This window comes from Gopherus evgoodei, chromosome 5 (genome assembly GCF_007399415.2).
Source record: "Gopherus evgoodei ecotype Sinaloan lineage chromosome 5, rGopEvg1_v1.p, whole genome shotgun sequence".
NCBI lineage: Eukaryota > Metazoa > Chordata > Testudines > Testudinidae > Gopherus > Gopherus evgoodei.
Window position 1 is genome coordinate 44,675,256 of NC_044326.1, and position 12,479 is coordinate 44,687,734.

General features: G+C 40.2%; 1 protein-coding gene across 5 annotated transcripts in view; it reads left to right on the forward strand.

Moving 5' to 3' along the window:
• The window catches only part of KLHL5 (kelch like family member 5), a 133,371-nt gene that overhangs the window by 60,652 nt on the left and 60,240 nt on the right, over positions 1-12,479 (forward strand). For 4 of the 5 annotated variants that reach the window (XM_030563716.1, XM_030563718.1, XM_030563717.1 and 1 more), the window contains one exon: positions 6,214-6,396. In XM_030563716.1, coding sequence (XP_030419576.1) covers positions 6,214-6,396 — 183 coding nt within the window. Of the gene's footprint in view, positions 1-4,308; positions 4,389-6,213; positions 6,397-12,479 lie in introns of all 5 variants that reach the window. The other variant, XM_030563719.1, reaches the window with a different exon arrangement.

The window sequence follows — 12,479 nt, forward strand, 5'->3', positions numbered from 1 at the left end:
CTAGTAGCTTTTTTCTTTTCTGCCACTTCCACCCATCTGGCTCCAATTTTCCCTGCCTTGGTTACAGTTTTGGGTTTCCTATCTAGGATGTACCTTTCTGTTTCCTCAGGAACCCCCTCTAAGAACTGCTCCACTTGCATTAGGAAGGACAGCTCTACCAGAGTGTTAACATTTGCTCCTGATATGCAGGCATCCCAATTCTTTCCAATGTGGTAGGCGTGTCGGGTAAATGACACATCTGGTTTCCACCTTAGGGCTCTGAACCGCCGACGGGCATGCTCAGGTGTCAGCCCCATTCTGATTCTGACCTTGGTTTGAAAAAGTTTGTAATTGTTCATGTGTTCCTTAGGCATTTCAGCTGCCACCTCTGCTAAGGGTCCACTAAGCTGTGGCCTCAGCTCTATCATGTACTGGTCTGTAGAGATGTTGTACCCAAGGCAGGTCCTTTCAAAATTTTCTAAGAAGGCCTCAGTGTCCTCACCCGCCTTGTAGGTGGGGAATTTCCTGGGATGGGGAACAGTACCTGGAGAAGGGTTGTTAGGTTTAGCTGTTTCATTCTGCGTAGCCTTTGCTAATTCCAGAGCCTCCCTCTGGAGCTCCAAAGCCCTCCGGTGGTCAGCCTCTTTGGCTTGTTCTTCTTTTTCTCTCCTCTCTATCTCTCTTCTGTGGGTAGCCTCTTTGGCTTGTTCTTCTCTTTTGTGAGCCGCTTCTTCCCTTTTTTGGGCCGCTTCTTCCCTGGCTATTTTTGCATTAATTAGTTCCATCCATCTCTTATGTATGTTGTCTCTCTCTGTTGCTTCTAGCCTTGCCCGTTCCTGTTTAAGGGCTTCCTTGGAACTGATTGTTCCTGCTTTCTTGTGCTGGCTGCCCCCTCTGCAGCTTACTGACTGCTTGGTTAACAGAGATTTTCTAACTAGCTATGCCCGAGAAGTAGAAAGAAAGAAAACAATTCACTTGTAAATGCCTTTTGCTGGCTGTCTGCTGGCTCACAGCTCGAGCCTCCTCTTACAAAGGCCCTTGTTAAAAAACTTAACACCTCTGCCCTCAGGCTGCTTTCCAAGCAACCAGAAAGGAGAGAGAGAAAAAAACTCACTGGCTTCTGGGTCCTAGAAATCCCACCTCTGCCACCATGTCATGGTCTTTTCCCCCACTTTGAACTTTAGCGTCCAAAAAGTGGGGACATGCATAGACCCTTCTAAGCTTAATTCCTAGCTTAGATCTGATAACACTGCCACCAGCCAAAATATAGTGTTTGGCACACTTCCTGTTCCCCCAAAACCTTCCCTGGGGAACCCAAACCCCAACCCCCTGGGGCCTTAAAACAAGGAGAAATAAACCATCCTCCCTCCTTTCCCCTCCCCAGACTTTCCCCTCCCTGGGTTACCCTGAGAGGCTACACTGATCCAAACTCCTTGGATCTTAAAACAAAGAGGAATTAACCTTCCTCCCCCACTCCTTTCCCCCCCTCACCAATACCTGGTGAGTTCAGACCCAATCCCCTTGGGTCTTAAACAAAAAAAAAAAAAATCAATCAGGTTCTTAAAAAAGAAAGCTTTTAATGAAAGAAAAAGTAAAAATTATCTCTGTAAAATCAGGATGGTAAATGCTTACAGGGTATTCAGATTCATATAGACTAGAGGGAATTCCCCCCCACCCCCAGCCTGAGATTCAAAGTTACAGCAAACAGAGGTAAAAATCCTTCTGGCAAAATACACATTCACAAGTTAAGAAAACAAACATAAGACTAATCCACCTTTTCTAGCTAGTAGTTACTATTTTGAAAGATGAGAGACTGATTCAGAAAGATTGGAGAAAACCTGGGTGCACGTCTGGTCCCTCTTAGCCCCAAGAGCGAACAACGAACACAACAAACAGCACAAACAAAGACATCCCTCCACCAAGATTGGAAAATATCTTGTTCCCCCATTGGTCCTCTAGTCAGGTGTCAGCCAGGTTCACTGAGCTTCTTCACCCTTTACAGGTAAAAGAGACATTAACCCTTAATCATCTGTTTATGACAAAGACCTTTTTACTCAACAGGGGTCTGTTCCTCGTGTATCTTGTGTCTTACTCTACTGACAGATTTTTGAGAGGATTTGCTTTGTTTTGTACTGCTTTTCACAACTGGCTTGTGTATCTCTGAGATCTAGATATCAGTGTCATCTCAGTCTTTACAGAACTAGAGATCTTTTTTAGTTCCTTCTAATCCTTGTCTATCACCATTAAATCCTGGTCTCTAACTCTCTCAAACTCAGTGTCTTCCTTCACTCATCTTCTTTTCCCCTGCTATCATGCCCCCTCTTTCCAAATATCCAGTTTCCCACTAAAGGGTATTTGCTGCTGCTTCTGGGACCACTAAAATTTATTCTTTTTTTTTTTTGCATACCCCTCTTTAAAATTCTTGCCCATGCCTTTATCATTTTTCAGCTTGTAAAATTATGCTTTTTAGCCTTCCTGTCCCTCTTCTCTCCAAAACACTACAATTAATGTCATCTCCATTTGCTCTGTCCATACCACCTCCCTTCAATATTTGAATTCCTTCCCTGGCTTCTTATTTCTTATCCTGTTAGACTGAAAGTAGTTAGCCATGATCAAAGCAAGTCTCATCTGAAAAATATTTAGCCCAGTTTTATGCTATATATTCTCTCTCTCCCCTTACTCTCTCCTATAACCACCTCTATTCTCATTTCCTCCTAATTTCCCACCCCCCAACCCCCTAGTCTTTTACTCCCTATGTTTCTCCTAGTCCTCGCTACCTCATTCTCCTTTTCAACAAACTTTCCACACACTCTGTTACTTAAATTGATGTCTTGTTGATTTTTGATTGTAAGCTGTTCTGGGAAGGAACATCTTATTCCATTTTTGTGAAGTATCTCATAAATATTTGTCAGTTTACATACACTAATAACTCAGAAAAAGCTGATGTCTTAAAGTTCCGGTGGTGAATTACATTTCTTGCCTCCGTCTACTGACCAGAATACATGAACAATGTATTTGCACTAAAGATTTTTGTAAAAAAGTTCCCATTGGTAGCACCGTTGTGAATCCTAGTCTAGAAAAGACTTCAGCAGCTTCCTGTATTTTTACCACTGCTAGGGTGACCAGATGTCCCGATTTTATAGGGACAGTCTCGATATTTGAGGCTTTTTCTTATAGAGAAGCCTATTACCCCCCACCCCCTGTTCTGATTTTTCACATTTGCTCTCTGATCACCCTAACCACTGCTTGGTTTCACAGCAAAAATGGTATGGTGTGTGTGTGTGGGGGGGGGGTTTGGAGTGTAGCAGGTAACTGTATCACATTTGCTATTCCAACTGTAAAATCCTAGTAGAGACTAGGCACTGCGGGTAGCCTTTACTGCGAGGGTGCTAGGCGAGATCAGCCTTTATAATCCTGCCTGTGGTTGACCTCACCTAGTTTACCTCACAGTGACTTGTCTCCACTAGAATTTTACAGCAGGATAACTAATGCATATTTGTTATGCCATGGTAAAATGCAACTTTTTCTTCGCAGTGAAAACAAAGCCTTAGTTTAAACCAACTGCACTAACCAACTAGTGTTGTTAGGCAATTTTTAAAAAATGATTTTTATTGAATAATTGTTTTTCAAGCCAAAGGCACTAGTCCTCAAGATGAACAATGTTCATGCTAAGTTTAAAATCTCAGATGTTGGTCCTATATACTAGTTCCAAAAAGGATATTTAGAACTTTTTTTAATGGGAAAAGGATAAAATATGTTTTTGTTTTTTCACTCTACCATCATGAAGTTTGCTCAGACTTAAAATTTGTATTTTATTGGCAAAAACAAAGCATTGAGAAGCTCAGTCTAAGGCATGGTCTTCACTAAAAAGCTACATCGCTCAAAGGTCTGAAAAATTCACATCCCTGAGTAGCATAGTAAAGACGACCTAATCTCCAGTGTAAACAGTGCTAGGTTGATGGAAAAATTCTTCCTTCGATCTACCTACTGCCTCTTGGGAGGAGTGGAATGTTGGTAGGAAGTCTACACTGAAGTGCTCCTGCAGTTACACTGATGTAGTGAATCAAGTGTAGACAAGCCATAAAAAGTGAATATTTTTGAAAATGGAATGTTTGAAAACAGCTGCTTATAAAGAATGATGGATTTGTAACCTTAATTATGGTAGGCAGGGCTAGTGCTCACTAGAATTCTTATGTAGTAATTACTTTTTTTGTTTGCTTTGTTACTATCTGAGATTATAAAAATGCACAGTTTACATGTTCCCTGACACTGTGCTCCCACCTCCTCCAGAATTTAGAAAAAATTGACATTTCTTTCTTCTGCTTTCAGATATAGCTTTCACATTGTAAACTGCTGCTCTGTGTCCTTGTTGAGCTGCAGCAGTGCAGCTTGAAACAGTAAAAGGATAGGTGTGTATTCCACCCTCCCACTTTTTAATAGGCTGTTAATATTGAAGCCTAATTATGATTACTTCAGTGCCACCGTGATTAATTGTTTCGCTACCGAACAATGAACCACTTTCCCAGGCAAAAATACTTAATCAAAAATCTTGCTTGGAGAAACAAAATCCCTTAAACTAATGGCACTTGGACAGTTCTGTGGTCCCCAGTGTTAATGTTTTAAGACCCAAGTAGTGAGTTGACTTCCAAAGAACTACTCATGATTAAAATAAAGCATATGCTTAAATTCTAAGCTGGATTGGAGTCCTAGGCCTTGTCTACACTACCACTTAAGCAACGTAACTTATGTCAATTTAGGGGTGTAAAAAAACCACCCTCTGAGCGATGTCATTTAGATCGACTTAAGTTTGGAAGAGTAAAAAGGGAAAGTGTTATTAACTGAACTGTATTTTCACTGACTCATGTTCCAAGATGTGTGACAATAAAAATACACCTCTACCTCGATATAACACTGTCCTTGGGAGCCAAAAAATCTTACCACGTTATAGGTGAAACCGTGTTATGTTGAACTTGCTTTGATCCACCAGAGTGCGTGGCCCTGCCCCCTCGGAACACTGCTTTACTGCATTATATCCAAATTCATGTTATATCGGGTGGCGTTGTATTGAGGTAGCCGTGTATTTCTTCTGCATACATGTCATAACTATGTGTATGTAAATATTTATTTTTCCAAATTTATCCTCAAAGGAGTTGTATAGAAAGGGCACTTTAAGACATTTATCTCTCAGAAGTACTGATATGGCCTCCATTACAATAGTATCTAAGAGCCTTACAGCAACCTGTAAGGAAATGGAAATGTTGTTATACCCATTTTACAGATGGGGAACCAAGACTCAAAGAGACTAATGGTATGTGTATACTGCAGCTGGGAGCCTGCTTCCCCACCTAGGTAGACAGATGCACACTAGCTTGCTCGAGCTAGTATGTTAAAAATAATAGTGTGGAGATTGCAGCATGGTGCTGGCAAAGGCTAGCTGCCCAAGTACAAGTCTACTCAACCCATTAGACCCAAACTTGTGTGGCTAGGCTATGCTGCAACATCCACACTGCTATTTTTAGCATACTAACTTGAGCAGAGTTAGCACGTCTGTCTCCCCGTGCTGAGACATGCTCCCAGCTGCAGTGTAGACATGTTGCCATAGCTATGCCAGCATAACCTGGTAGTATGGATGTAGTCTACACAGATGAAAGGGATTTTTCTGTCTATATAGGAACATGACTTTCCCAAATGATTCTAGCTAGATTGATGGAAACGTTCTTCCATCAGTGTAACCTCCAGCATAGATGTAGCTAAATCAGCATAGCTGCATTGGTCAGGGGTGTGGATTTTAAGTATAGACCAGGCCTCAGTGTCTTGCCTAAATCTGCATAGAAAGTCTGTGGTAAAGCAAGTCTGGTCTTCTGAGTTCTGGGCTAAGTCCCTAACCACTAGATGAGGGGTTCTCAAACTGGAAAAAATGTGGTTTTAATTTACAAGAGGAGTCGCAGTCAGAGGCTTGCTGTGTGAAAAGGGTCACCAGTACAAAAGATTGAGAAGTACTGCATTAGATCATCTTTCCACTCTTCAATGGACTTTGGAACACACACAGACACAGACACACACATGCGCACACACACGAAGATGCGAATGAAAGTAATTGCGAGAGACAAAATGTTAACCTGAGTAATATATATCACTTCTAAATGCAAGCATGACTTTCATTGTTTCAGCTATGAACAGAATTGCTGTATTAAAATATTAGCCATTCTAAGATTTTGTTATTATGTTCTTCAGGACTTCCAACAGCAGTCAGACTCTATCATCTTGCCAAACTATGGAGCCTTGTACATCAGATGAATTTTTTCAGGCACTCAACCATGCTGAACAAACCTTTAAAAAGATGGAAAACTACCTGAGACATAAACAACTATGTGATGTGGTATTAGTTGCTGGTGATCGCAGAATTCCAGCTCACAGGTAAATATCTAAAAGATTCTAATTCTAAAATAAATTACATTGGCTTACTTATGTTTGTGCATCTGTGGTGTGAGGGTTAACTATTTTGGTTTAAAATAAAAGATTCAAGAAAGAGGTTTTGACCAAATTAACTTTGGAAACTAAAAATTAACTTTTGTATATTCCCTGTGATACATGATCAAAAGTAATTCTAATGGATACCATGTTAATTCCCACCTGTGACTATAAACTCAAAGATTTGGCAAACAATAAAACAATAAAATCCCTTCCCAGAATCAATTTTCAAAATATTTCAAGGACTGTAGTATTTTTTACTGTTCACAAAGAAAAAATTAAATTTAACATTTACATGTGTATTGGATGTTCCCTTGTGTCTTCCAAATTAATTCAGTGTTGTTGTTTGCACAATTGTAAGACCAGCCTACCTATATAGTTTCCCACTCACATGAAACACCCAAACTGTCTGTAATTGTTGTACCTTCAGTTCTTATTGGCTAGCCTTAACATGTAGCAGCTTTTCAGAAAATATTTAAATATATCTTTATGTTCTGGAGAATAGACTGGAAAGCAATAAACTGATATTTCACTTAGGATCTTAAAAGTCTGAACATGTATGCAGGTAATGTCAGTTTCCTAGGATATTAAGACTCCAATATCTTGGCATTTGTAGTTTTGCGAAATAATTGAAATAAATTGCATGGTATTTTTAGTAGTGTGTGTATTTCATCTGGAAAAGTACTAATATGCCAGTAATCAAAAAGGTTAAGTGGGATGACCTGGGTAATGATAAGCAAGTTAGCTTGAGACAAAATAATGGAAAAACTGATATGGGATTTCATTGACAAAGTATTAAAGGATAGGGATATATCTGTGCCTGTCAAGATGGTTTTATGGAACATAGGTTATGACTTGATTCATTCTTTGAGATTACAAATTTGCTTGATAAACATAACAGCATAGATGCAATATACTTAGACTTTTGTAAGGCATTTGATTTAGTACTGCATAACATTCTGATTAAAAAATTAGTACTACAGTATTCAATATCAATAAAGAACTGGCCAACTGACAAATCTCAAAAAGTAGTTGTCAGTAAGTCAAATGTGGGTATTTCTAGTAGGGTTCTGCTGGAATTGGTAATTGGGCAGATGCTGTTCAACAATTTAATCAGTGATCTGGAAATAAATATAAAATCATGCTGATTAAAATACAGATGAGGACAGGGCAGTCATACAGAGCAACCTGGGTTGCTTGATAAGCTGAGCTCATTTAAACAAAATGCTAAATGCGAAGTTATTCATATAGAAACAAGAATTGCAGGCCATACCTGTAGAATGAGGGACTGTAGTCTGGAAAGCAGTGACCCAGAAAAGGCTTTAGGGATCATAGTGGTCAAACAACTAAATGTTAGCTTCTAGTGTGATGGTGTGGCAAAAAGGACTAATGTGATACTGGGATCTATAAATGGGAAACTAGTGAGTAAGAGTAGGACAGTTATTTTACCTCCATTTGGATTTGGCAAGACTGAAATAATGCATCCAGTTCTGGAGTCCATGTATTAAAAAAGAAGTTTGAAAAATTGGAAGGGGTGCAGAAAGAACCACAAAAATTATTTGAGGCTGGAGAAAATGCCTTACAGAGAGACTTAAAGAGCTCAATCTATTTAGTGTCAAAAAAAAAAAAGAAGAGGTAACTTGTTTGCCGTGTATAGGTACCAGGAATAAAGACAAAATACTGGTTCTTCGAAGATTGTTCATGTCCATTCCATGTATGCCAGCTGGAAGATTTTCCCTTAGCAGCGTCTGTAAGGTTGGCCTGGGCGCCCTCTGGAGTGGCACCTCCATGGCGCCCAATATAGGAGCCTGTCAACCCTCCACCCCCTCAGTTCCTTCTTATCGCCGGTGACGGCTGCCTGGAAATTTGCTGCACTCCTGGGCAAAGCAGCAGGGACAGGCTCCGTTGCTCTCCCCGGTCCCACTCATACTAGGTTACTTACTTTACTGAAGCAGCAGGGACTCTCACTCTCCTTGGTTTGAGTCCACCTGGCTACCATCTCCACATTTCACCCAGAGGCTGATGGTTTCTCGCTCTTCGCGAACCCACTGCTCAGTTGCTTCCTCAGGGGCATGGACAGACTCTTCCCACATACGTGGCAGCCTGTCCTGGCCTGGGACCTTACTTTGGTCCTTTCTGCTCTCACGGACCCATCTCCTTTGAGCCCTTGGCTACATGCTCACTGCTGTATCTCTCCTATAAGGTCGCGTTCCTCGTGGCTATCACCTCAGCTAGGAGGGTCTCGGAGCTCAGAGGCTAGCCTCGGTACTGTGGACACACTCCGCCGAGTTAATGGTCTTGAGTGGGGACACACACAATCGACTGTATAAAATTGATTTCTAAAAAATTGACTTCTATAAATTCGACCTAATTTCGTAGTGTAGACTTACCCTTAGATGCAGTTTATTCCGTCAGAAGGAGTTTTTCTGCCAGTGTGTGAGCACTACCTTCCAGAATGACATTAGCTATGCCAACAGAAAAACTCTTTGGTTAGTATAGCTGCATTTACACTGGGGTTTTTGTCGATATAGTTATGTTAGTCAGGTGTGTGGTTTTTTCACACCTCTGGCCAACATAGCTATGCCGGTTTACATTTTGAGTGTAGACCAAGCCTAAGGCAGTGTTTACACAAGAGTTGTACCAGTTTAATTGTATTGTATAGTTTAAGTGGTATAACTACTTATACAGGTATGGCCTGGTGGAAAGGTTCAATGGAACTTTGGGGGCCATGATACGAAAATTCATCAATGAATTCTCCAATAATTGGGACCTAGTGTTGCAGCAGTTGCTGTTTGCCTACAGGGCTGTACCACATCCCAGTTTAGGGTTTTCACCATTTGAACTTGTGTATGGTCACGAGGTTAAGGGGCCATTACAGTTGGTGAAGCAGCAATGGGAGGGGTTTACGCCTTCTCCAGGAACTAACATTCTGGAGGGATGTTGTACCCAAGACAGGCTCTTTTAAAATTTTCCAAGAAGGCCTCGGTGTCATCACCTGCCTTGTAGGTGGGAAATTTCCTGTGCTGTGGAGCAATAATTGGCGCCGGGTTGTTAGGGTTGGCTGGCACATGCAGCCCAGCTGTTGCCAACTCCAGTTCATGTTTTCTCTGTTTTTCCTTCTCTTCATTCTCTTGTTGTTGTTTTTCCATTTCTCGGCGGTGGGCCGCCTCTCTTTCTCTCTCTCTTATTTCCATCTCTGTTTGTTTTATTTCCAGTTGTCGCCTGTGTTCAGCTTCTCTGAATTGGCCGTCGGGCTCAATTTTTGCCTTGGTAGACATGGTTCCTGTTTTCTTGTGTTGGGGTGCCCTCCGGTGTTTCTCTTCTGAACTGCAGGCTCTCTGTTGCCTCCTGAAGTCTGCCTAGCAACAGTGCCTTTAGCTAATCTTCAATGTTAAGTAAACCTGAAAAACCACTTTATTTGCATGTATATAGTGCTGGTATGACTCTCAATGGGAGTGCTATTGTGTGACAAAAGACTGTTAATAGTCTGGTAATGGCTTCTTGCTTAACATGCAAGCCACAAACTGCCAGAGAGAGCAGAAAAAAAAATTCTCTCTGGTTCCCTTATAAAACCAACTGTTTCTCTCTGCTAAAAAGCCCTTAGCAGAGAAAAGGAAAATATAATATTCCTACTGGCTTCTGGATTCTGTCTAGATCCCACCCACTGCCACCATGTCATAACCTTAGTCCCAGATTTGGACCTTAGCGTCCAAAATATGGGGGTTAGCATGAAAACCTCCAAGCTTAGCTACCAGCTTGGACCTGCTACTTGCTGCCACCACCCAAAAAATTAGAGTGTTTTGGGGCACTCTGGTCCCCCTGAAAAACCTTCCCTGGGGACCCCAAGACCCAAATCCCTTGAGTCTCACAACAAAGGGAAATAATCCTTTTTCCCTTCCCCCCCCTCCAGGTGCTCCTGGAGAGATACACAGACACCAGCTCTGTGAAACTACACAGAGTGACTCCCCCTCTCTGTTCCCAATCCTGGAAACAAAAAGAACTTTCCTATTCCCCCAGAGGGAATGCAAAATCAGGCTAGCAAATCCAACACACACACAGATCTCCCCGATCTCTTCCTCCCACCAATTCCCTGGTGAGTACAGATTCAATTTCCCTGAAGTAAAGAAAAACTCCAACAGGTCTTAAAAGAAAGCTTTATATAAAAAGAAAGAAAAAATACATACAAATGGTCTCTCTGTATTAAGATGACACAACACAGGGCAATTGCTTAAAAGAATATTGAATAAACAGCCTTATTCAAAAAGAATACAAATTAAAGCACTCCAGCACTTATATTCATGCAAATACCAAAGAAAAGAAACCATATAACTTACTATCTGATCTCTTTGTCCTTACACTTAGAAACAGAAGGTTAGAAAACAGAACTACTTCTCCAAAGCTCAGAGAAAGCAGGCAGCCAGAAAACAAAGACCTCAGACACAAAATTCCCTCCACCCAAAGTTGAAAAAATCCGGTTTCCTGATTGGTCCTCTGGTCAGGTGCTTCAGGTGAAAGAGACATTAACCCTTAGCTATCTGTTTATGACATAGCTTAAATGTGCTTTTACCAGTATAGCTTGTACAGAACGGAAATAAACTGTACAGTCGTAAGGCATCTTTTCAGTAGTATAACTGTCTCTACCCTAGGACTTATACAGATATAACCACATTGCAAAAATCACACCCCTTACTGAAATAGTTATACCAGTGATCTGTGTGTAGACTAGGTCTTAGCCTAGGCTACTGTTGCAGCCACCACTTTTTTTTCCCATTAGAGCTCTAAATATTATTACAGTATTGTGAATGTTAAATATTTTTAACGTGAGATATTTAGTTTACATGTCTGGTTCTGAATTTAATGGAAGAATATAATGAATTACAAGTTATTTTAAAATTTGTTTTATTAACTCATTCAAATCTAGTCCATCCAAAGAATCATTCGCCTGATGAAATATGACTACGTGGTCCCGGACAATCTAAGGCTTCTGACTGAACAGGGGAATATCAAATCAATCTGCCAAATCTCCCTCAATGGCAAGATGAATTTATCTGTTACCACACTCATGCTGTACAGAATCCGATTCTGAGAGGCAGTATTTGAAGCTGAGGTTTTATTTAAATGAAAAGCTAAAACACCCAGAACTGCCACATGGATAGTCATCCTAACAAATTATTCTAATTATCCTCTGGGACTGAATAATCTAGTTTATCAAGAATGGGCAATAAAAGTAATTTTGTATTACAGGGATTACAGAATACTGTTATACTGCCCTTTGAAATATTTAAAATGTTTTTAAACCATTTTCCTCACGGTCAAATTGTGTTTAATTCAAGTTCTGCACATTCTCACCCATCTCCATTGTCTCCAAAAGGCTGGCAAAAAGTATTTACCTGATGCAGCCCTGGACAAAGATGATGCAATGGATAACAGATGGAAGATATGCAGACACAATTTAATAAAAAGTAATGGCTGCCAACACTGTCAGCAATCTATAACTTTGCAATTGTTAAACTAAGACACAATTTTATGTAGTTCATCTGTAAAACGCATCCAGTTAATCCAAATATCTGTAAGAAATACTACTAAGCATTCCCCTTCCTTTTCCACTCTATTTAATCATATCTTCACCTACCTTAATTCTTAAAAATGTATTACTATTATAATACTGTATGTATTAAGTGTTTTGCTCTCTCTCTGATGCAAATAACTCTTTGTTGAGCATTAACCTAGACATGCACTCGTCCCAAACAGTTGACAAAGTAATGTGTGAACTGCTTACACAAAAAAGGTAACTCTACTATTACCATATTCCTGTGACTGACTTACTATACTCACATGTGGAATTTTCTGATTTGTATGATCTCCATTTCTACTGAGTAGGCAGGTTCTGTCATTGATATTTGTATCAATGAGGAACCTAAATAAAATATTTTAAAGTATTTTTTAAATTACTAAGAAGTAATTCCTTTACCATTTTAAAATTAATAATTGATTGTTTTTTCCAGGTATTTTTCATATAGTATCTAATG